This window comes from Maniola hyperantus, chromosome 19 (assembly GCF_902806685.2).
Source record: "Maniola hyperantus chromosome 19, iAphHyp1.2, whole genome shotgun sequence".
NCBI classification, from domain to species: Eukaryota; Metazoa; Arthropoda; class Insecta; order Lepidoptera; family Nymphalidae; genus Maniola; species Maniola hyperantus.
The window spans coordinates 2,279,786-2,306,732 of record NC_048554.1 but is presented as its reverse complement, the minus strand read 5'-3'; the positions used below and the strand labels follow the sequence as shown (position 1 = coordinate 2,306,732).

The 26,947-nt window shown below is 37.7% G+C and overlaps 1 protein-coding gene across 5 annotated transcripts in view; it reads left to right on the top strand.

Moving 5' to 3' along the window:
* The window catches only part of f (espin protein forked), a 110,521-nt gene that overhangs the window by 72,078 nt on the left and 11,496 nt on the right, over positions 1-26,947 (top strand). For 4 of the 5 annotated variants that reach the window (XM_069504867.1, XM_069504866.1, XM_034978778.2 and 1 more), the window contains exons 7-12: positions 2,013-2,180; positions 3,192-3,330; positions 4,857-4,943; positions 5,807-5,912; positions 7,550-7,763; positions 18,967-19,523. In XM_069504867.1, coding sequence (XP_069360968.1) covers positions 2,013-2,180; positions 3,192-3,330; positions 4,857-4,943; positions 5,807-5,912; positions 7,550-7,763; positions 18,967-19,523 — 1,271 coding nt within the window. The remainder of the gene's footprint in view (positions 1-2,012; positions 2,181-3,191; positions 3,331-4,856; positions 4,944-5,806; positions 5,913-7,549; positions 7,764-18,966; positions 19,524-26,947) is intronic. The other variant, XM_069504865.1, reaches the window with a different exon arrangement.

The window sequence follows — 26,947 nt, the reverse complement described above, 5'->3', positions numbered from 1 at the left end:
TTCAGCCAATGTGACACATCACAGTTCTTCGGGGGAAGAAAGTTCGGGTAAGTTCTTGAGACTTAAGAGAGAAAGACTCAGTACCACGCACAAGCCTCGAGGCTCTCTGTCATCTACTGTTGGCTCTATCAGCTCAGCGCGCTCTGGACCGGCCGATGGACTGTATATCAACCCTATACAAAGGACTTCAGTCATTGTGACACATAACAGTTCTTCGGGCGAAGAAAGTTCGGGTAGGTTCTTAAGACTTAAAGGAGTAAGACTCAGTACCACGCACGAGCCTCGAGGCTCTCTGTCATTTACTGTTGGGTCTATAAGCTCAGCGCGCTCTGGACCGGCCGATTGACTGTATATCAACCCAATGCAAAAGACTTCGGCTAGTGTGACATACATAGCTCTTCGGGGGAAGAAAGTTCGGGTAAGTTCTTAAGGATCCCTGAGGCTCTCTGTCATTAAACTGTGGATTCCATAAGATCAGCATGTCAACTATATGTGGAGGAATTTGGCTAGTGTGACACATCACAGCTCTCCGGTGTTGAAATCTGTAATTCATCGAATTTTATTTGCCTTGGACAAGAATATGAATGCTATGAATATTATTGTCCAATAAAATCCTTATAGCAGTATCTCGACGTAATGACGAAAAGATCTACTTATTTGAATTATTCTGTTAAGAATTTTCAGAAGGTGCATGATATGAAACTGTTTTTTGGCATTGTTGGGCAATACTTCAAAAGTTATACTCGCGAGTCTATACTTAACTTATTTTTAGGGTTCCGTACCTCAAAAGGAAAAACGGAACCCTTATAGGATCACTTTGTTGTCTGTCTGTCTGTCTGTCAAGAAACCTATAGGGTACTTCCCGTTGACCTAGAATCATGAAATTTGGCAGGTAGGTAGATCTTATAGCTGACATTTGGGGAAAAATCTGAAAACCGTGAATTTGTGGTTACATCACACAAAAAAAAAAAAATTGTGGTCATAAACTAATAATTTGTATTTTCAATTTTCAATATGAAAGGCCTTCACCTGTGCATTCTAAAACAGATTTATATTTATTTTATGCATCATAATTTTTGAATTATCGTGCAAAATGTCGAAAAAATACGACTGTAGTACGGAACCCTCATTGCGCGAGCCTGACTCGCACTTGGCCGGTTTTTGTAGATGAAATCCCCAGCCAGCACAGATAAAGAATGTATCATATGGGTTCAGGTTCACACAAATCATCCCCTTTTATGCAAATCAGAAATTAAAGGACTGCATAATATTGGATAGATATTGGACTAGTCTTCAATGATGGGGTCTTCAATCCAGATCAACTAGCTATTCTTCTATAATAACCGTGAGGTTACCTAAAAGTGCTAAATCAGTACCTCAGTACCCTTATTATAAATGCGAAAGTGTGTTTGTTTGTTGGTTTGTTGGATTGTCCTTCAATCACGTCGCAACGGTGCAACGGATTGACGTGATTTTTTGCATGGGTATAGATAAAGACCTGGAGAGTGACATAACATATCCCGGAAAATCAAAGAGTTCCCACGGGATTTTTAAAAAAACCTAATTCCACGCAGACGAAGTCTAGTTCTAGGTGATTATAATTTCTCTAAGGTCATTGCAACCAGGTTTGGAACAATTAGATTACCATTATCATTCACACGCTTTCCGCGTAACATGAGATCATAAAACGCGTGAAGAGGCGTAACCAATGGCAGACGAAACTGAACGGAAATACCAAACAAAATCAGTGGAAAATGCCGGAAACTAATCTGGCCTATGTTTTCAGTCGATTCTGTATATTCGGATGGATAACAGTGATGATAATGTGCAGTAGTTTCGGAGGTATGAAAAGGTGTGACTTTTAAAGTGATTATAAAAAATGCATAAAGGTTATTTCTGAGCATTTTTGCGCGTCGACAACTCGCAGTCGACGACAACGTTGCAGTTAAGGACTCGAGTACTCGAGTCCTTAACTATCTATAATATCTATAACACCTTACGTTCCCTTGCAGCATGCTCGGCATCAGAGACGGAGACAACCACCACTGGGGGATGGTTCCTTCACAACGGCAACACGAACGCACCAGCGGCCTTGTACCAGAGAGTGAGAGAGTTGTTCCACTCGCGCTCCCCCGGGCCGAGGGTGCCGGCTGAAGGCCAGGAAGCTCCTATTATGACTGGTGAGGATATTGGATTCAAAAGGAACAACAAGCTTCATCATTATCAACACATCGCTACTCCACTACTGAGCACATGTCTCCTCTCAAAATGATAAGGGTCAAAATTAGATGTTTATTTTTACCGGCGATATTTTAGATATAAATTTTAGAGCCTTGACAGCTCAACAGTTAAAGGAGCGGACTGAAAACCGAAGGGTCACTTCAAACCCCACCCGTTGCACTATTGTTGTACCTATTCTTAGCACTAGCTTTTACGCTTAATTGGAGCTGAAAGAGGATTAGTAGTCAGCATGACAAACTTATAATCTAAATATGTAAAAGAGAAATACCACTCACTCACTGACTGACTGACTGACTGACTGACTGACTAATCACGAAATCTCAGAAACTATAAAGCCTACAAACTTGAAATTTGGAAGGTAGATTTTTTCTAGGACGTAGGTGTCAGCTAAGAAACGGTTTTGAAAAATTCCCCTCCTAAGGGTGCGAAAGGGGGGGTCGAAGGTTGTATGAAAGTCCTATGTTTTGGAGTTAGAGACGTGAAAGTCGACATTTAGGTTATTAGCTTAAAATAATAAAAATCTGTATAATTCATTTTGGGAAATTCCCCCTTTAAGGGTGGTAAAATAGGGGGGCAATGTTTTTATAGCAAAGTTTTAACAATTGTTATTTTTACTTGAAATTTGAAATGTAGACTATTTCTAGGGGGTAGGTATCAGATAAGAAAGGATCTAACTAAATTCCCCCTCTAAGGGAGTAAAATGGGAGTGGAAGGGTTATATGAAAATCCTATGTTTTTGAAGTTAGAGATATGAAAATTGGCATTTAGGTATTCCGGGTTCCGTGTCTTAAGGTGAGACTGAGTGAGTAGGTAAGTGAGGCCTTTTGCAGCGGGAAAATTTCAGATCTCGTGAGAAACGAGTACGCGGACGAAGTCGCGGGCATCTGCTAGTATTCTAATATATCTAATATTCTTTATTGTAAAAACACGTAATTTTCTTATTACCACAGTAAAGGCAGAAGTCCACGGCACCACAGAAAAGACTCAGATTCAAGAGAACTCCGACAGTGACAGTGGCGCCGAGGCCACTCGTCGTGACCACCACTACGAAGACATTTACTTGCCGAGAGAAGAACATCAGAGAAGAAGGTATTTTCATTTAATACTATTGTTGTTCATCATTCATTTTCAACCTTTGAGCCTCAATAGCTCAACAGGTAAAGGAGTGGACTGAAAACCGAAAGGTCGACGGTTCAAACCCCGCCCGTTGCACTATTGTCGTACCTACTCCTAGCACAAGCTTTACGCTTAGTTGGAGGGGAAAGGGGAATATTAGTCATTTAACATGGCTAATATTCTAAAAAAAAAAAACCCTTATCCATACTAATATCACCCGTATTAGAATATTACCCATATTATTATAAAATGCGAAAGTGTGTTTGTTTGACCTGGAGAGTGACTTAGGCTACCTACTTTTTTCCCGAAAAATCAAAGAGTCCCACGGAATTTTTAATAACCTAATTCCATGCGAACGAAGTCGCGGGCATCAGCTAGTCTAAATATATAAAAGGAAAAGGTGACTGACTGACTGACTGATCTATCAACGCACATATCAAACTACTGGACGGATCGGGCTGAAATTTGGCATGCAGATAGCTATTATGACATAGACATCCGCTAAGAAAGGATTTTTGAAAATTCAACTCCTAAGGAGGTGAAATAGAGGTTTGAAATTTGTGTAGTCCACGCGGACGAAGTCGCGAGCATAAGCTAGTTAGGTATAAATCTTTTTTGATAAATGCAGATGAGAATAACAATACAATGGTTTTTTAAAGTCATTTTCTTTTTAAGGTTAATGTAGGTTTGGTAGCAAATCTTGACGACCTCCCTGACGCAGTTGTGAGCGCTGTGGTCTTAACAGCGGGAGGTCCCGGGTTCGATTCCTGGCAGGGGTTTGGAATTTTATAATTTTCTAAATTTCTGGTCTGGTCTGGTGGGAGGCTCCGGCCGTGGCTAGTTACCACCCTACCGGCAAAGCCGTGCCGCCAAGCGATTTAGCGTTCCGGTACGATGCCGTGTAGAAACCAAAGGGGTATGGGTTTAATAAAAACTGTCATACCCCTTCCAGGTTTTCCCGCTATCATCCTAGACTGCATCATCACTTACCACCAGGTGAGATTGCAGTCAAGGGCTTAAGAGCCCTCGCCCACGGGGACTTTTTGTAGCGATACAGTAGCGATGCTGTCGCGCGTCCGCATCGATACAGTCGCGAAGCGGTCGCTAGCTGTGTGCCCTCGCCCACGGTCTCAGATTCAGTCGCGATGCAAACGCGATATTGTCACGCTTCTGTGTCGATGCAAACGAGAAAAAATGTTGCACTGATGCTCGGTTCTCTATTCACGCGCCACCCTCCCTCCGTTCTTCCCCCGATGTCATCCGACAAAGTCGCGCGTTTGCATCGATACAGTCGCGATGCAGTAGCACGTTGCAAATGCGACTAACACGCGTTAGTAGTGATGCTGGCGTGCGTTTAGTAAACGCGCGACAGCATCGCTACAAAAAGTCGCCGTGGGCGAGGGCTCTTACTTGTATCTGAATAAAAAAAATAAAAAAAATAAAAAAAAAATTACCGGCCCATATTGTTATTAACAAAGATGCTATTTTATTGGTGACAGGAGCAGTTCCCGCGACTCGGGCAGTCACAGCCGACCCGGCAGCGCCGCGATGGTCGTCGGCTACGACCCCAAGGAACATACTGAAACGTAAGCATTTTTTTTTTTTTTTTTGTTATTCATTATAGGTGTACGCTTGACCACAATCACACCTGATGGGAAATGATGATGTGGCCTAAGATGGGACGCGTTGACCTAGAAGATGCCTATTCACTCTTGTTTTAAAGATACCCGGGTTGTAATTGGTAGGAAACACATATCGCGGAAGAGTATTCCAAACCTTAGTCATAAGGATGGAAACTCGCGCGACGTCTCTATGCTACATATTATAGTATTTTGCACGACTGCATATTTGGTGTAGTGGCTTTTCGGCTGAGGACCACGAGATCCCAAGTCCGAGTACCAGATCAGGCCATAAAAAGCGCAAATTGCCTGTTACAATGACAGATTCGACTACTTTTTTTGCGAGCACTGTTATAGTTGACCGGCGCGGCGGGGTGATTACGTATAACGTTGCAGTAGCGACAGCAACGCGACAGGCAGTAGCAATGCGCCAGTTCATTTGCTGTCTCTCTTCTTCTTCTTATTTTGCTTTGTGGCTATTGCTGTCTCTTTCTAGCTGGACGTTTGACAGTTGACAGCAATGATTGCGAGATTTACGCCTGTCGCAAGCCTGTCGCGAGATGCGTAATCAACTCGCGACAGTGAAACTTCGAAATGAAAGATAGCAACCTAGTTCATTTGACATTGGTTGGTTCTACATTGCTGCTTCATTGAGTGACATTGAAATAATTTTTCGAGAAAAACCTTCAATGGATTAAAAATATAGCAAATGAGCACGGTGGCTATCATTCAGTGTTAGATACTGAGTTAGCGAATCACCCCTTATCGTCTTTTAGATTAAATTATTGCCGAGTTGTTTGTTTAGGTTAACCATATTTTCGTTTGTTCAGGTCAAACAAAGCATACGAAGAGGTCAGTCCTCCACCCTCAGAAATCCAAACGAAGTCCACAATAGCAACAAAACTCGCAGCCTTCACTCACAAGGCTCAGAACTTTGTAAGTATTACCGGGTATAGATTGTTCAATCCATGATGACGCGCCCCACTCTTTGTCCCAAGGTTACAATGCAAAATATGCTATGTGCTGTTAGAGTGGAGTTCTATCGTAAGTCGTAACGCACCGATCAGCGATATGGGCACACGCATCCGAAGAAAAACCGGCCAAGTGCGAGTCAGGCTCGCGCAATGAGGGCTCCGTACTACAGTCGTATTTTTTCGACACTTTGCACGATAATTCAAAAACTATGATGCATAAAAATAAATAAAAATCTGTTTTAGAATGTACAGGTGAATACCTTTCATATGATACCCCACTTGATATAGTCACTCACTTCGAAAGTTGAAAATAATAATTATTAGTTCATGACCACAATTTTTTTTGTGTGACCATAACTTCACGGTTTTCAGATTTTTCCCCAAATGACAGCTATAAGATCTACCTACCTACCTGCCAAATTTTATGATTCTAGGTCAACGGGAAGTACCCTGTAGGTTGACAGGCAGACAGACAGACAACAAAGTGATCCTATAAGGGTTCCGTTTTTTCTTTTGAGGTACGGAACCCTAAAAATTTGGTAAAGATCACTCCCCGCACCAGTGGTTTCCCCGCACGAAATAGTGGGGCGCGTCTTCGTGGATTGAACCTTTACCTTTGTACCTTTTACCTACATTTGTACCTTTGTACTTACCAAGTGCCTATTGGCTTAATTATCTTATGATATGGGAGAACCGACAGAGGTTAGTGTCCCAATGTGCTGGAATGATGACCTTACATTGGAAAGCGCAGAGTGGACCCCCACTTGGTGGTTGCTGGAATCAAGCGAAACAAGAGCGCGGTGTGCTTAAATCCCTGCAAATAACAAAATACTAATAACTTACCTAATGGACATCCAATCCACACTTGGCCAGCGTGCTAGACTACAACGGCACGGGTCTCCTCTCAGAATGCAAACCCCTTTGCATTCTGAGAGGAGACCCGTGCTCTGTAGTGAGCCGGCGATGGGTTGATCATGATGATGATGATGACGACTGGACGTCTATCGGTTTACAATGATGACGGCTAAACATGCCTAATGTGCCTAAACATTTTTTTTTTTAATTGGGAAACCAACAGCTTAAATTAATTTATTATAATCTTAAAATTAAGTAACTACAAGGTAATGATAGGTTTTCACCAATAGATCTTTTACAAATAGATCTCATCAGAAATTGTCTGTCAGAAAAAAATATCTGATGCTCGCTGGAAGGCACTCGTGGCCTATAAGTACAAAATGTACTAGATAGATATTATGCCCACACATATATATTATAACGCAGATTTTCAGAATTTTGCCCGATTGGACGTAGTACAGAGTATACAGACCGTTCACTATAACTTGCCCCCTGCCGTCATGTTGGTACCATTGCTTTATGTGCTTTATTCCTTAGAAGTTAGTGTTTATTATTGTGTGTTTTACAATGGTGCCAACATGACCTCAGAGGACAGATTATAGTGAACGGTACCTACCCTTCTGATGTTCACGGTGTGGGTGCGACATAAAGTTTTGAAAGTCAATTTCTTGCCAGACAGCCTTATTCTGTTAATCTTGAAAAGAACCATTTTTGATTGTAATAGTTTCTTATTTCTTGTCTTAGGCCAGTCGCATATCATCAGCGGCTGGCAGTCGACGCGCCTCCGTCACAGAAGAAGCAGTAGTGGTCCAAGCCTCTGCATCATCAGGCGTGTCCTCCATCGGCTCTTCCGGTGGAAGCTCCAGTGATGAGGCCGCTCCCCCTCCACCCCCACCACTGCCGCCAGTAGTGCTGGAGGAACCAGCCCTGAAACCTTCTGAACTTAAAAGTAGGCTGGGTAAGTTTTTTCTTATCTTAACCCGGTTGGGGATGCTTTTTACTAACCTTTTCAGGACGACAAAAGGGCTTCCATAGCTCAAAGGAATAAGCAAGGAAATGAAAGTGGGCAGGACCCATTTCTATATTATTCTAGTTATTTTGCGAAATTACTGCTGGAATAGATTGTCTGGTGGCGTCCTCTTGGTATATTAGTAGACTGTATATTAGTAGACTGTATATTAGTAGACTGTATATTAGTAGACTGTACTGTATGAACAGGTTGATTTTTTAATTTATAGACTTGACTACCTAGCTTATTCCCGCGACTTCGTCCGCGTGGTCTACACAAATTTCAAACCACTATTTTACCCCCTAAGGGGTTAAATTTTCGAAAACCCTTTCTTAGCGGAAGTCTAGTAGTTTGAGCTGCTCGTTGATAGATCAATCAGTCAGTCAATCACCTTTTCCTTTTATAGTATGTATATATAGAAGTAGATTACGAAGAATTTTCAGGTAATTTGTGGCTGTTTATATATCTAACTAGCTGATCCCCGCGGCTTCGCCCGCGTAGATTTAGGTTTTTAAAGATCCCGTATAGCCTATGTCACTCAGGAATAATGTAGCTTTCTACTGGTGAAAGAATTTTTAAAATCGGTTCAGTAGTTCTAAAGATTACCCCCTACAAACAAACTTAACGACATTACCTCTTTATATAATATAGCTGATCCCCGCGGCTTCGCCCGCGTAGATTTAGGTTTTTAAAGATCCCGTATAGCCTATGTCACTCAGGAATAATGTAGCTTTCTACTGGTGAAAGAATTTTTAAAATCGGTTCAGTAGTTCTAAAGATTACCCCCTACAAACAAACTTAACGACATTACCTCTTTATATAATATGAAAGAATTTTTAAAATCGGTCCAGTAGTTTTTGAGCCTATTCAGTACAAACAAACAAACATACAAACAAAGTTTTCCTCTTTATAATATTAGTGTAGATACAACGGGCCGTGCAGCAGAAATCGTAATATTTTAATTTCGCCATAACTTCAAAACCAAACGTCCAATTTTAATCATTCAAAGACCAAATATTATCTCCATAAACTGTTCTTAGTGATGAAATCATTTATTTTGATAAGGATTAATAGCATGAGTAAAATAAACGCGTTTAAATGTAGTCCAAAAAAAATCAAGATTTTTAAATAAAAAAATGGTTGCTGTGCCTCACTCGACATAGATGGGTATAGTGTGTCGCGGACTTTTTTGTAGATATTTATAAGATCTACAATTAATTAGAACATTTTATGGTTCTATCTTTTATAGTTTAGGCAGCGTACGCAAAATAAGTAACTTTTCTGGTTGATTTTTTACACCTTGTGTCCGAAAAACCCAAATATCTTACGGAACCCTATTTTTTCCAAAATAAAATATAGCCTATGTTACTCGTGGATAATGTAGCTTTCGAATGGTGAAAGAATTTTTAAAATCGGTCCAGTAGTTTTTGAGCCTATTCAGTACAAACAAACAAACAAACAAACAAACAAACAAACAAACAAACAAACAAACAAAGTTTTCCTCTTTATAATATTAGTGTAGATTAAGTAAGGTAAATTTAGTTGGTATGAAACAGCTATGAAACGTACCTACTTGTATTGTCTGTTACCTTTTTAATGTAAGTGTGAATTGCATTCATAAATCTTGCTAATTTTTGTTTCTTTGTCTAATTTCTTACTTTACATTTTAGTAATTGTTCTGGCTGTTAGACATGTGAATAATTTAACTTACGTGTTACAGAATTCACTAATACCTAATTAATTATTATTTAAACTGATAAAGTCAGTTACTTAGTACATGAAAGTTAAGTTGCATGATATACTTTGGTATACCTACTGATATTTATATAAATTTTATATAAATTAATTCACTAGTAGAAAATTATGTAACGATGTTAGAGAAAATAGTGGAATCAGGTAATAATATAATATTGTATTATATTGCCATGCATAATACCTAATATATATTTTTAACAACATAATATATTTTTCAAATATTATAATGACTTTGTTGTTTCTGTTATTTTATTTTTGTAAATATTTAGGTATTTATATTTAGTTGTAATAAAACAGATTATTTGAATGACCCGTTTTTCTCGTTATTATCCTAGTTAGGTGTAGTCCGGAAGAAAGATAATTTCTTGCCAGTCGCTTGGTATAAAAACCAAAACATATGTACAGATATTATTTATAATGGAAATCACTCACGGTAGTTTAAACGCTAAAATATCTACGGTACACTGTACAGGTACTAGAAAGTAGTAGATGTAGTAGTAATAGGTAATAGTTTCATAATATTTAGGTATTTGTTAAACAATTGTTATTGAGCTTTTCATATGAAAAACTCAATTATTTTAATTTTTGGTGGTATTTTTCTGTGTTCGATTGAATTTTTCACGTTGTCCAAAATGCATCCGTCTGTCTTTTACAGCATCTCTTGAGCGAAATTTGAGTGGAATAAAATTACATATGAAATGAGAAGATCACCTTAATTGTGATTCGTTTACTTTCTACAAAAGTTTAATAGGTTGTTAGTTGCGTTCTGATTCGGCCGCGCTCCAACAATAATAATATGTAAAGTAAATTACTTTATAGAGTAATAGTTTCACTTTCCTTTTCGCAATAATGAATTAGATACTTAAGAATCTACTGTTGCGATTTCACAAAAAAATTATTTCTCCGAAATAGAAAAAACTTCCTCTATATAAATTGCTAGCTTAAGCTCGCGACTTCGTCCGCGTGGACTACACAAATTTCAAACCCATATTTTACTCCCTTAGGGGTTGAATTTTCAAAAATCCTTTCTTAGCGGACGCCTACGTCATAATAGCTATCTGCAATCTGCATACATTTCAGCTCGATCCGTCCAGTAGTTTGAAGTGCGTTGATAGATCAGTCAGTCAGTCAGTCACCTTATCCTTTTATATATTTAGATGAAAGGATTGACTAGACTGCCATAAGTGCTATACCTAACGATCAAACGTTTAAACCTGTGGTTTAGACGCACAACGCCAAAAATGCAAAATGCCAAATGACGGTACGCATAATGCCTTATAATGCCATATAACAACTATTCGCGAAATGCCGTATCACATAACGACAAATCGCGTAGGCGAAATTGCAATCCGCTATGATAGCAAAAAAATTAAAAACCAAACAACAAACACTAAAAATAAAATAAAAAATTAATTTCTTACCGAATATAAGTATTATGTATGTAGGACAAGAGTATACCTACATAATTCTGTAATAATATATTTTTGATGACAAATATTTTTCAATTTTTTTAACCTAAAAAATATTTTCCTGCAGAAATTACTCTATTTTTAACCGACTTCCAAAAAGGAGGTGGTTCTAAATTCGGCCCTTTTTTATGTATGTACAATGTATATTTTTTATGTTGAAAAATTGAAAAAAAATGTCTTTTACGCATTGTGACGTCATTATTCACGTTCCGTACAGGCGTGACGTTCATGTTAAATATCATCATTTTTTTAATTCTAGCCCCATGAACTACCGCTATACAAAAATCACATCATTTTATTACCACAGTCCAAGACCCTATAGCTGTGCCCTATAGGTCGACGATGAAGTAACACATACACAACTATCGGAATTTACCCTTTTGTTCAACTAAAAAAAAAACCTGCACCTCGATTGCGGGAAACCTGCAGCAATCATTATTACAATCTCAGTTGTTGTGACTGGCTGAAATTGTGCGATTCTTGTTGCAACAATGCATTGTAGCCAATAGTGAGCGAGTGTCAACCAATCAGAGGTGATTGCGATCGTGACTTTGTAGCTGTCATTCTCCGGTGGCCCTACCGCGGTTGTTTGACAGCTACAATGTCACGATCGTAATCATCTCTGATTGGTTAATGCTCGCTCACTATTGGCCACAATGCATTGTTGCAATAAGAATCGCACAAATTCAGCCAATCAGAACAATTGAGATTGTAATAATGATTTATGCAGGTTTTAGACAATCGCCCTACCGCAATCGCGCAGCTGGAGTTTGAAATGAAATCTCCAAGATAAAACAATAAAAAAATGTGTGTCAATTATAATATTTAAAAGTTGCAAGAAGATCGGCGGGTGGTGGCGGGTGCACTCACGAGAAAGTTGAGGCCTAGATAATAATATTATGATTCATTTTATTTTAAAGAAGATTTATATTTTCTACCTTATGTCCGCGACGTCGTCCGCGTGGACTATACAATTTCAAATCCCTATTTTACCCCCTTAGAGGTAAAATTTTCAAAAATCCTTTCTTCGCAGATGTCTCATCATAATCATCATCAACAACAACCGACAGACATCCACTGCTGGACATAGGTCTTTTGTAGGGACTTCCACACCCCACGGTCTTGCGCTGCCTGAATCCAGCGGCTCTCGCGAGTCGCCTGATGTCGTCCCTCCACTTTGGGGGGTCTAACATTGCGTTTTCCGGTGCGAGGTCGCCATTCCAGCTCCCTGGGGCCCCAACATCTATCGGTTTTTCGACCTATGTGCCCTGCCCATTGCCACTTCAGCTTCGCCATCCGTTGAGCTATGTTGGTTACTCTGGTTCAGCTACGGATCTCAATTTTCAAAGCAAGACAAGTAGTACTGTATATTCTTAAACAGATTTTTATTTATTGTTATGCATAATAGTTTTTCATTTATCGTGGAAAATGTCGAAAAAAATACCCGAATACGGAACCCTCGGTACGCGAGTCTGACTCGCACTTGGCCGCTTTTTAAGGTGCCTTACCTCAAAAGGAAAAACGGAACCCTTATAGGATCACTTTGTTGTCTGTCTGTCTGTCAAGAAACCTACAGGGTATTGCCCGTTGACCTAGAATCATGAAATTTGGTAGGTAGGTGGGTCTTATAGCTGGTATTAGGGTAAAAATCTGAAAACCGTGAATTTGTGGTTATATCACACAAAAAAAAATTAAATTGTGGTCACTAACAAATATTGCTATTTTCAACTTTTAAAGTAAAATTACCATACCAAATGGGGTATCATATGAAAGGGCTTTACTTGTACATTCTAAAACAGATTTTTATTTATTTTTAGGCATAATAGTTTTTGATTTATCGTGCAAAAGGTCGATAAAATACGATTGTAGTACGGAACCCTCAATGCGCGAGTCTGACTCGCACTTGGCCGGTTTTTGTGTATAGTTGCAGTTGAGTACACATCTTCTACTCCCGTACGATATTATGTAGTTAGTTACCTCAGAAATTACCAGTATAATATTTATTGTGTAGTTACCTAAGATTTTTAAGGATAAAAACTGTTGCGCAGCTGCCAATGACTTTTCAATTCAATTCAAATTTCTTTATTGCGAATATGGGTAAACAGTGGAGATGTTACAAAAACAAAAAGGTACAGCCAAATTCTGCCTATTAGCATGCAATACGTTATGATAATACCTAACAACGTGTACCTACATACTTAGTTTATATTTCCAAAATAGACAAGTGGTTTGTAGGAATGTTCGGGCCATGTAAGATACAACAACATAGCAAACATGCATACCGCTCGTACGCAACGCGTTCATGAAATGATACGCCTCAGTGGGCGCATTCTCATTACAAAGAAATTGCTTCTCCGTAATGTAACAACTTAGTAACTAGGTAGGTGTTGCTTAAGTTTGTCGAACTCAAATTAGATCGGTCAATAATTATTAAGTTTCGATGTCGAGTAACCAAAATTGAATCCATGATCTATATTAGGTAATATTATAAAGAGGTAGGTATTGTATGTAGGGGGTAATCCTGATCCTGATGAAAATTCTTACACTGATGGATAGCTACATTATCGCCTTATTATACTTACGTCGATCTGATGAGATTCTATGTTAATGAAAGAAGGACAAATCAATAGACATCTAAAAAAACAATACGTTAAGCGTAGAAATAAAAAATGGTAAATATAAAAACCAGTAGGTAAGTATCCAGTATTATAATATTATCTAAAGTATTACAGCACGACCGAGCTTCGTTAGGTGTTTTCGGTGTTCTTGCCACGGATGATCTTAGGGATAGCACTTATCCAAATAAACGAAATTAAAACAAATAAGTATCTAAATACACACACAAATAGTTAGAACCAATGTTACCAAAAAATAACAAGAAAAATATTCAAATATGTTACCATAAATTGGACCTACTTATGCGACATGGAATCAACCCACACGATGATAGTTTTGAGAAAAAGCCGTTTAAGTGAAAATTTTGTGTACGTTTGATATATTTGTTATTTTGAATAAAGTTTATTCACAATATTGTAGGACATAGTTTATACTATCTATACAAATATAATATTGATGAAAAATATTAACAGTTTTAATAATAATATAAAAAAGAAGTCATGGTTCCTTGTAGAAAATTACCTGTGTGTGGGTTGGTTCCTTGTTACATTGCCATAATTTTATAGTAAAAATTTAAAAAAACGCATATTATCTATTAATTATTGTTGAAATGAAATAAAAATCATGAATGAGTTGTCATTTGTGCCCGTGACTACGTCCGCGTGGACTGCACTAATCTCAAACCCCTATTTTAAATTTCAAAAACCTTTCTTAGCGGATGTCATAATAGCTCTGTCTACATGCCAAATTTCAGCTGATCCGTCCAGTGGTTTGAGTTGTGTGGTGATAGATTAGTCAGTCAGTCAGCTTTTTTTTTTAATAATAATAGAGACTTCTCACAAAGTTAGGCTAATACAGGTAGGATGGCTAAAATGGTTAGATTGCACGTATATTCTTCTGCTCCGTCGTAATATTCTTGGCAGTGTGGCTGTGGTCATCACGAAGTGACGTTTTCACGAAGTGATGTTTTACGCCTCAAGAGCATTCGCCACTTGTCGCCTTCTGGCTGATAGTCTGGTACATTCGCGCACGAGACCACCCACAGCGGACTTAATCTGGTCGGGCCATCGCTTAAGTGACCTTCCTCGCCCTCTGATACCTTCCACCTTGCCATGCACTACAAGACGCTCAATGGAGTCACTCTAATGCCGGGAGACATGTCCGAAGAACATGCGACTTTGCACTAGCGCCAAAAGACGTTGTTTAATGCCCAGTTCTTGGAGTATAGAGACGTCGTTGGTGCGAAATTTGTTCAATGAGACTCTTCGCCTCCAGCACCACATCTCCAGAGCGTCAATCTTCTTCTCAATCAGTCGCAGAGTTCACATCTTCGCAGCGTATAAAAATTAGAAAAACAAATGTCCAAACAAGCCGGATCTTCGTAGCTTTTGTGATGTTTCTTTCTGTTTTTCCATATTTTCCTCAGCCTTTCCATTGCAGTTCTTGCTATCGCCATAGTCGCTTCACTTCTTTTACACAACCATCATTGTTCGAGATTAAAGCACCAAGAAATGCAGGATAGGACAGCCTCCCAGTTCAGAGTTTGAGTAACTTCGGGCGAGTTATTGTTGGTGCGGTCTACAACCATCGTCATAGATTTACTGCAGTTTATTTTTAATCTGAACTCTTAAGACTAAAACACTTCATTTTGAGAAGTAGCTCTTCCATATGACGAGCACTGGTGCAAACAAGGTAGTATCATCGGTGTAGTGCGATATCTTATACTTGGTAAGTGCGTATCGCAAATTTCGTTTATAAATTCGCTACAACTACGTTAAACGCTTAAAGTCATCGTCTTTTTATAGTTGCATCTGCTGTTGGACACAGGCCTCTTCTATCTTAAACTTTTTGCATTCATTTGATGGTAGCCACTCTCTGAATGTCATCGCTCCACACACCACACAGGGGGTGCTCCATACTCGTATAGGGCGTCCCGATATACGTTTTCCAAGTTACGGTCGCCACTGGGGAGCTTACGATTTCAGCAGCTATCAACAGTCTTTGGTTGAGCAGTTTTCTGACAAGCCCACTGCTACTTCATTGTGCTAGCCTCAAGAGCCATATTATCTATTATATGTGCTTTAGTTCTATGGCGAATTACTTCTTTTCGAACTTTTCTCTTCAAATGCTTCGAGCGATTTGGAATTTGTGGACTAGCCTGGCTGTCAGTGTCCATGTTTCGGCACCGTAAGTCATAACCGATATGATGCACTGACTGACTTTTGGGGTATAGGTGACGAAAATACCTAATAGACGTATATTTCTTAATGTTAGAATAACTCAAGGAATATCTGTGCTAAGTTTTACTCTAAGGTGGTAAGGGTCAAAGCTAAATAAAAAAAATTAAGTGGCGGCAGCTAGAAATCATAGTTTGTCTCCTGATATTTATTCTCTCTTCATTGTTGGAAATAGTAAATTAATTTACAAATCACACAACGAGCTGATCTAATCTGCTTTAAAGCACAGTGTTGCCTTTGTAATATTATTACCTACTTATCTACCATTAAATTAGATTAAGTTGCCATATTCATACCAAAACAAAATTACCACTCAAAATGTAGTTATTTTGGGAAAAATTGAATTGAATTTAGAAAAACTAGCGAATCACAATAATGTAACTAGGTATCACTGACTTTAATAAATAATTTTTCCAAGAAATTTATTAAACAACACAGATTCAAAGGACATGTTTTCTTAGATGTTGTAAATATTGATTTATATCAACAAGGGACCAAGTAATGCGAGTCTTTGTAAAAATATAGAACTATGACATATTTTTATTGCAAACAAGAACCAACCCGCATGGTTCTGCAAAATTGATTTATAAAAAGGGACCATGTGGTATGGGTCTTTATGAAAAAAATAAAAATTCAATGATTTCTTAGATTGTCAGGTTACCATGGGACATGTATCTTGTTAGTTTATTGAACAACTGTTAAAATGCGGACTGATAACTTTGTCATAGAAATGTTTTAGTATGTTAGAATTGTCAGATCATTTTGATTTTTACAGGGTTGATAGAAGGTGCATTTTAAAAGCTTTCTGTATACTTATCTCAATTTTGGCATGTGTGTGGATTGGTTCCATGTTGCATAAGTAGGTCCAATTATGAAGGAATCATTTTATGTCCGAGAGATAAATCAACGATTTCGATAAAATTCATAAATTATCATTAAAATATCATAAGCAACTAATACCTACGTAAATAATGAATAAGTTGATATAAATAACAATGAGTTAGCAAGTAGAAAGCTGTACTTGGTCGAATTGTGACAGAGTGGGTTTTATACTCGTATTTACATTACTGATATCCATTGCAAATATTACAACTAACACCTACTTAGATAACCGGCTAGCATCATTCGCGCCGCGTCTTGAACAGAGGCCCTTTGAAAAAGAACCCCGGATGAGATCGAAAGTAGTCGAGACTTCGAGACTAATCGCGTGAGTCTAGCCGGTTATTAGTTAAACTCCTCGTTATTTTGTTGGATAAGCAAATTAAAAGAATCTGCGTGGGCTATCAAACTATAGAAATCTCATAACCGTGCATAACATTATTTGCATTCACAATACATAAATATTTAAATAAAATCACCGCGCATTTCATTTTGCATCGATCGCGCGCATTATGCGTTTTCTAATGTTTATTCATTATTGCCATTCCACCATCAATCTTTACAGCCATTATTGGCTTGAACGACATCCGTTTTTCTGACAATAGGCTACTTGACACTTTTTTTAAGTTGGTCTTAAATGGTTAATATTTGTCCTATTATATCAAAAAAATTAACACTATATTTTTTTGCGCCCTAAAAACCGTAAAACTTTAATTTAAAAAAATATTTTTCTTAGACAGGTGAAAACACTGTCGGCCATGTTTGGCCGATAGATTATCTGTGCTCTGACGTCATGCATTTGTAAACAACAGCATGACCTCCCAAAGTTTAATAAACATGACTTCTATACTAGTTTACATGAAAAATATAGTAATTATCGTTATTGTATCATCCGAGAATGTAAAAACCGCATCGATAAAGACCACAGGAAAGTTGTGGATTAGAGTGCCCAGTGAAATAAATATACGTAACACGCAAAGACTTGCTTAAAGGGATCCTATATGACTAACGACTTCAACCCAAATTTATTTTTGCAAAGATCACTTTGTTGTAAGTCTTACTTAATAACTTATTCAATTTATAAAGAGAAAACGATATTTTTTTACGTTTACTATGAGTTTTTAGAAATATATAAAAACTAGCTTATGCTCGTGACTTCGCCCGCGTGGACTTCATAAATTTCAAACCTCCATTTAACCCACTCAGGGGTGGAATTTCAAAAAATCCTTTCCTAGTGGACACCTTCTCTTTACCTACAAAGAACACACTCACCAAATTTCATGTATCTAGGACCAGCTGTTTAGATGTTTAGGCTGTGCGTTGATATATAAGTTAGTCAGGACTCTAAATTTTATATATATGGATACTACGTTAGTCCCCGCGTGACATAGGAATGACATTTCTTTGTTTACATATTTTAATGACGTCACATCATGGCTGACAGCGTTTTCTGCGTTTCAAATAAAAATAAAAATTGTATTTTTTTAAATTGGATTTATATATCCATCCTGCGTTTTTAATAATTGTTATTGATATATTTCGTTGTCTTAAGCAAAATACTATAATAAATAATCATTTATTGGACGACATTAGATATGAGTCAAGTAGCCTATTAAGACACTGTTTTAATTTACACGGAATACCTACCGTCATGATCACAATCCATCGCCAGCCCTACTGTGCGGATTGGTACACACACATTTGAGAAGATTATGGAGAACGCTCAGGTTTCAGGTTTTCTTACATGTCACGGTGTTTTTCTTCACCGTTAAAGCAAGTGATACTCGGTGTGAGGCGTGTCCGGGATCGAACCCCGGGCTCTCTGAACAGGAGAGGCTATCTGCTGCTTTTTACGTACCTATTTATTACATGTCGTACCTACTTAATTTTCAGGTGTACTTATTAAAATTATTGGGAAGGTACCCTTTAATATCTTCAGTAGATACATTAGCTAGATGGTAACAACAACAACCTAAGCAGGGTACCTACATTAAATCGCTGGATGATAAAGATTAAATCGCAATTAAATTGTATTTAGGTCTAGCCTCTAGACAGTTCAGTGTTCATAGAAGCGATTTAAGATAGACTACATTTTAGTGTTTTAGTATTTAAGATATCACGCTCGATGCGTCGCAATGCGCGGGGTGCGAGCGCGAGCGTACTTTCTCTCCCCCCTAACCGACTGGCTTGTTGCAGCGGGGAGACGCGGCTCCGCGGCCTCAGCAGACGACGAGCGGCCGCGGGCACCCAACCTCGTGAACAAGCAACCCGCGCTCCCCTTCGTGCCGCCGGCGTTCCCGCACAACGCGCCCGACCGCCTCATCAAACCCTCGGAGTACTTGAAGACAATCACGGCGCCCTGCAAGCGCGACGACAGCGCGGCGGAGGCGCGACCGCCCCCGCCGCCGCCCGTCCCGGAGAACATCCCGCCTCCACCCCCACAGCCCCCCTTGTCACACCAGCCATTGGCCGCCATCAGCACCGCAGACTTATCCTCGGTCCGGCTCAAGACCATCGCATCCAAAACCTTATCAGCACCACCGCCAGCCAGATCCGTCAGTTTACAATGCATTCCGAGCGCTGTGGACTTCAGAACGGCGAAAACGGACCTGATAGAGGAACTGAAGATGTCCAAAGACATAACTGGGATAAAGAAGCTGAAGGTGGAGCGAGCGAGGCGGGAGAGTCTGCAGGATAAGGAGACTTTCACCGAGTTCACCAAACGCTTCACCGCGGAGAACTTCGTCGATCAGGTGAGTGTTCTTTTTAATGAGGATAACCTTGTTATGAAGTGGCATTGTGTTTTTGGGCATTTAAAAATGCAGATAACCTTTCAATATAATCTATGTGATAGAATATTCTTTAGGAATTTCATAAATTCTACGATGCAACTGCATCCGCGCATTTAACCCACTGATCCACTTTGCCTCAGCTGCCTCGGCTCGTCTAATAACCGTGAAATATAATGACTACAATATTTTGAGCGAAATTACTCATTTTTCCGCTTTGCTGGAATTTTTGAAGTGAAAACTTCTTCAAGCGCAGTTGGCGATTTTGGGATGGATAGAAACGTCTATGTCGCGTTACCGACATTGGTGTTTATAGTGCTCGGATGCCGATAGATGTAAATTAATGGTTTTAATTTACTGAACTGTCACACGAGTGGATATGCAGTCCTCACAGATTGTAAATTTTTTTATGGGAAAAAAATTGATAATCTGTTTACTTTCATGCATAGCCTTATAACATTGCAAAGGTGTTAGATAAGTATTTTCAGATATTATTCGAGTATTAACTACCCGTTTTGGGCAGATTTTTTCGCGTATTTTTGTCAGTTCAAAACAGCTTTTAATTTGCAGGGTCAAGGTACTGTACGCTTTCTGGCCTAAAACCTTCGATTACAAAATTTATAGAACAATAACACTAAAATAATAATTTACATTGTCATTAACTGTGTTGTAAAATTATACCTTTTCAAACTATACAAAGTTTATAAATGACCTTTTGCACAAATGAACCTACTTAGCACGATTTTTTCGTTTTTATTTTTTGCCTACATATTTAAAAAGTCTGATGACTTTGTCTACCACAATGTAGGAATAGGTGACGATTACCTACTAAAGTATTTAGCTACAGGTTTTAGGTTTTTTAAAAATCCCGTGGCAACTCTTTGATTTTCTGGGGTAAAAAGTAGCATAATATTATGTCCTTCCTCGGGATGTAAGCTCTGTACCAAATTTCATGAAAATTGGTTAAACTGTTGGGTCGTGAAAAGCTAGCAGACAGACAGACAGACACACTTTCGCATTTATAATATTAGTAATTAGTATGCATTACCAAATGACATAAACCAGATGTTTGAAAAGGGATTTTGTTTTCTAAGAAGGATCCCTTAAAAGTGCCAGAATACCATAAACCATATCATCACTGAGGTAGGTACCTTTAGATGAGACCGCAGTTAAGGGCTAATTTGTCAACGTATTTAAAAAATGTTACAAAATTAATCTATAATAAGTATAAAAATGAATCACTAAATGTGTTGGTCATCGCAAATCTCGAGAACAGCTGAACCGATTTCGCTAAATTTTTTTTAATAATAAGTAGGTACGAGGATGGTTCTTACGGAGAAAAAAATTTAAAAAATTTGAATCGACTGTTAGGCGGAACGAAGTTCGTCAGGGCAGCTAGTTTGTTATAAAACTTACAATATTTTCATACGATTACCTAACACAATCCATTGCACACTATAAATAGCTTGAAGTTGTTAGAAATGAGGAAACATCTACAAGGTCAATTCATCATTATTACCATTGTTTTCTCGAGCAATCTAACTGCTCAATTTCTGGATAGGTAACTAGGTGTCTATTTCTATTTAATTTTTTGGAAACGGAACTAGGGTCGCGAACTTCAATTCACTTTACCTTTTTCTCGTATGCGACCTTGGGAAGGCAGCTTGCTGTGGCACAAGATACCATACAGTGCGACAAGGCTCTCTTGGCACTTGAATGACATTGACAGGGGGGCGCTGTTGGAGAAAAAAGGCTTAGAATATTCAAACAAGAACAAAGGGGACACTTGACGGCAACGTTAGTTCCGATTTTCGCCACGCGCCAAGATAGCCTTGTCGCACTGTACCCTATAGCGATGTGATTGCAGCCAGGGGCCTATTTCTTCCAATGGTGTTCCTACCGATGTGTTCGTAACTGTTGAACTGTATTATGGCAACTCAGAATTTCTAAGTCAGTCGTTGTCTGTGGTCTGCACTAAGTGCAACCATGCTTTTGTCGTGTATCCTAATTATTAATAGAAATAGAAATTAAAGTGTCTTTAATATAGAAGGCTGAAGTTTTACTGGCTACAAGAATCCTCCAAGTACACCTATCATGGTTATGGGCCCAGGTCACGCCAGAAGAAATTAAAAAAAAGAAAAGAAAAGAACGCCACGCCGCGAAATGGAGGAACACGACAAAAAGAACAAGTATGGCGTCACGCCATTTGCCGGCTCAAATTATAGTAACTGGTTGTTTAGAATAAAGATTGTATTGCAAGCGCAAAATCTATACAGTTACGTATTTTCGTCAGAATCAGAAGAAAAGCCGGATTCTACGAAGGAAGGAAAATGCATGGACATTCTGGTCCAATGCATTAGTGATACTCATTTGGAAATAATCAAGGAGTGTAAAACGTCAAAAGAATTATTGAAGAAACTTGATGATACTTTTGCAAGGAAAGGTATAGCGTCACAGTTAATTACAAGAAAAAGATTGTTAACCCAGAAATATGATGGAGTGGAAGGTCTTGAAAACTATTTCATTGTTTTTGAAAAACTGGTAAGAGAATTAAAAGAATCGGGCGCTCAACCTAGTGAGAGTGAAGTCTGTTGCTACATGTTATTGGCTATGCCTCCGGCATTCCAATATGTAGTTACGGCGATAGAAACCTTAAATAGTTCAGATATTACGTTAGAATTTATTAAGAAAAGATTATTAGATGAAGAAATTAAAAGAATAGGTTTTGGAACTCAAGAGGAGAGTGATGCATTTATATTGAATCAAAGAAAGAAACAGAATAATAAGAAATTTAATAATTCGCCAAGCAGCAGCACCAGCAGTTTCCCATTTAACTGTTATAATTGCGGGAAGCGGGGCCACCGGAAGGCTCAATGCCGTTTTAGAAAAGCACAAGGCTCAGCTAATATTGTTCAGAAGGAAAGAGAAGATGAGGTTTCCTTTATGACATCTTCAGAAGCATTAGTAACACAGGGAAGTTCCAGAAAAATAGAGTTTATAGTTGATTCTGGGGCTACGGATCATCTGGTTAACAAAAGAGAATATTTTAGTAGGATCGAGAAGTTAGAGACCCCTATTAAAATTAATATTGCCAAGGACGGTGAGGTGTTAAATGCATATGAGTCAGGTGTTATTTATACAAAGGAGGTTAAATTGAAAAATGTGCTGCTTGTGCCAGACCTGCGGTGTAATCTGCTGTCAGTAAATAAAATTGAAAACTCCGGATTTGGGATAACCTTTGAAAATAATAGGTTGACTATTCACAAGAATAACAAAACAATACTAAAAGGTAATAAAATAAATAAGTTATACAGATTAACCCTAAATTTGAAAGATGAAGAATTATGTGCACAGAAAGCTTATAGCATTTCAGAAACTCAGAATGATTGGCATAGAAAACTTGGACATGCTTCAAAAGGAAAGTTAGAAAAATTGAAGTCTAGAAAACTAATATCTTTTGAAAACTCAAATAAAGAAATATTATGTGAACCTTGTTTAAAGGGAAGACAGACTAGATTGCCATTTGCAGAATATAATTACAAAAGTAAGAGAATTTTAGAAGTTATTCATTCGGATTTGTGCGGTCCAATTAATCCAGCGACATATGGTAACAAGAAATATATTTTAAGTTTTGTTGATGATTACAGCCATTTTACAACAGTCTATTTGTTAGAAAGCAAAACGGAGGTGCTACAGTGTTTCAAGAAATATGTAAATTTGGTAGAAACCCAATTTGATAAGAAAATATCTAGATTTCGGTGCGATAATGGGAAGGAATATGACAACATAGAATTTAAAAGCTATTGCGAAGAAAAGGGAATAAAAATTGAATTTACAATAAGCTACACACCCCAGCAAAACGGGAAGCCAGAAAGATTCAACAGAACTGTTGTAGAAAAGGCAAGAACTTTATTAGCCGACACAAGTTTGGAAAAACAATTATGGGGAGAAGCGGTATACAGTGCTACCTACATAATTAACAGAATTCCAACCAGCAGAGGTGTCATACCTGCTGAGATTTGGTATGGTAGAAGTCCAGATTATTCTAAAATAAAAGCCTTTGGTACTGAGGCATATGTACATATTGGCAAGGAGCACAGAAATGGAAAGTTTGATGTGAAATCAAAGAAGTATTACATGGTTGGCTACTGTGATAATGGATATAGACTCTGGGATTCCGAGCTGAAGAAAATTATTAGAAGTAGAGATGTAATATTTAATGAAAAACCAAGAAGTAACATGGAAACTTTTACATACATAGAAGAAGATGACTTACCATCAAACTTGCCATTGCCTTGTAGAGAAAAGAGCCAGCAAGATCAATCAATAAGTAGTACTGAGGAAAAAAGTACAGGAAAGACATCTACCGAACCTTATCAAGAAATAAATGATACAGAAAGGGAACAGAGACAAAGAAAAAGACCAGTATGGTTAGAAGACTATGAGACATTCCATGCTGCATACATTTCTCAAGAATTTATAAATGATGAACCAAGGACATTACAAGAAGCAGTGGAAAGCGTAGAAAGTGACAGATGGAAAGAAGCAATGGATAGCGAATTGCAGTCACATGAGAAACATCAAACATGGACTATGGTAGAAAGACCAAAGGATAAGGAAGTCATAGAAAGTCGATGGGTATTTCGAAAGAAATCAGATAATAACTACAAAGCCAGGTTAGTGGCAAAAGGTTTCCAGACTTCACAATATGAAGAAACATATGCTCCTGTTGGAAGACTCACAACGTTAAGGTCATTGCTTGTAATTGCAAATCATGACAATCTAAAGATAGAACAGTTGGATGTGAAAACTGCTTTTCTCCATGGCATACTTAAGGAGGAGATATACATGAGTCTACCAGGTCAGCATAATAGTGAAAAAGTGTGCAAACTTAACAAGTCAATTTATGGCTTGAAGCAAAGCCCAAGGTGTTGGAATAAAGTATTCCACGAGTTTATGTGTGCAAACAACTTCAAGTGCTCAGATTATGATAGTTGTTTATACTTATTACAAAACGAAAATGGTGAGATAAGTGTGTATGTGTTTCTGTACGTGGATGACATTTTAATTATGAGTGCATGTGAAGAGAAAATTAAAGACCTTAAGTTTAAACTAGAAAAACAATTTGAAATGGTTAGTTTGGGTCAAGTTCATAAGTTTTTAGGGATAGAAATAGAAAGAGAGTTTTCTAAAGGTATGATTAAAATTCATCAGAAAAGTTATATAGAAAAAGTTCTTACAAAGTTTAACATGAAGGACTGTAAAAGTGTAGCTACTCCTTGTGAAGTTGGACTGAAACTAGAAAAACCAGAAAGTTATACTTGTACCCAGCCTTACCGTGAGTTAATTGGGCGTTTGATATATTTAGTTATTTGTACTAGGCCTGATTTGTCTTTTGCGGTGAGCTATTTTAGTAGGTATCAGAACAATGCATCCGATAAACATTTTACCTACCTGAAAAGAGTTCTGAGATACTTAAAGCAGACGGCAAATTATGGATTAGTGTATAAGAATAAACCATGTAAGAATGTAGCCGAGGGATATTGTGATTCTGACTGGGCAGCTGATGTTGATAGAAAATCAGTGTCAGGTTACTGTTTACTGTTATATGGAAATATTGTACAATGGTCTACTCAAAAACAGAAAACGGTCTCTCTTTCAACTGCCGAATCAGAATATATGGCTCTAAGTATGATAGCACGGGAATCAGTGTGGTTTAAAGGACTTTTGAATAATCTTGAAATTCAATGTGAAAGTATAATTATTTTTGAAGATAACCAGTCTTGTATCCACATAGCTAAAAATAGAGAAAATAGCAAAAGAGTAAAACACATTGATATAAAGCATCATTTTATTAGAAACTTAATAGAACAGAATGTTATTGTATTGGTGTATATTAACACTTCAGAACAAGTTGCAGATGTGTTGACTAAACCGCTGCACAAAAATCTTTTTAATTATTTTAGAACCTGTATGGGAATAGAAGAGTGTTAGTAAATATTAATAGTTATTAGTATTACTCAATTTAAAGAATAAATATCGTTTTATTTGTTTACATTATTGGTTGTTTTTTAGATTAAATTGTCAAAACTTAATTGTCAAAGAATATTTTTGTCAAAGATTAAAAAGTATAGAATAACAGAAGGATATAAAAAGTCATAGATTATGAAAGTTGTAAAAGTAAAGTTAGGTAAAAATGTCAGAAAACTAAGATAGTGTGTAGAAGTAAGAGATTGAAGAAATTCAGGGTTGAGGAGGAGTGTTGAACTGTATTATGGCAACTCAGAATTTCTAAGTCAGTCGTTGTCTGTGGTCTGCACTAAGTGCAACCATGCTTTTGTCGTGTATCCTAATTATTAATAGAAATAGAAATTAAAGTGTCTTTAATATAGAAGGCTGAAGTTTTACTGGCTACAAGAATCCTCCAAGTACACCTATCAGTAACAGATCACGAAGCCTCTCAACATGTGCTGAGGGTGGTCACCGAGAAGATTTTAGTAGATAAAAGGCCTACATACCTAACTCTGTTAGCAAGAAAACGTCTGAGCCCTAATAACTGAATTATTAGAACAGAAGAAAAAACCAAGCGATTAAGTGATCCGGTACAATGCCAGAAACCTATTGGGGGTCTAGGTTTAATAAAACTTTTTCATACCAGGTTAGTCCTCTTCTATCTTAAACTGCATCATCATTTATGATAATTCGGAAGTAGATATAAATCTAGGTACTTGTAAAAGTACAGTTGCAGTAAAATTCAGTTACTTAAATACAAAAAAACTTAACACAAAATCGCGGATAAAAACTAGCTTGCTTCTTAATGAACATAATTTTAACACATTGTTAGTTGTTATCTACTTAGTTAAAATCTTTTTTCGCGAGGCTTGCGAAAACAATTCTAGCTCGTCCGCGAGTTACTCAACCATAGCATTGTGTTGTGTTGTTATCTATTTATCAATCCTCACGATCAAGGCATAACATTGCGACTTTATTGGGCGTAGCTATTTATTCTACGAAGTTTTGCTTTTTGTCCGAGCTACTTATTATAACTTCGATAATTTTGGCATTGCATGTAAATTATTATCATAAGATTTTTTGTATTTTGAAATTGAATTGATTTTTGATATTACATTGGCCTTTCTTTTGAATAAATGGGTACTACTTAGTTTTATTTGTTTTGTTTGTTCAAGATATTTTAACTTCTTTAATAAATACCTAAGTATTGTTCTGTTTGTCTTCGATATTTTAATTCCCACTTATCAAACGATTGCGATCTCAATTGTTCTAATTGGCTGAATTTGTGTGATTGTCGTTGCATTGTAGCATTTGTGGCCAATAGTGAGCGAGCGTCAACCAATCAGAGGTGATTACGATCGTGACAACAGCTAAGT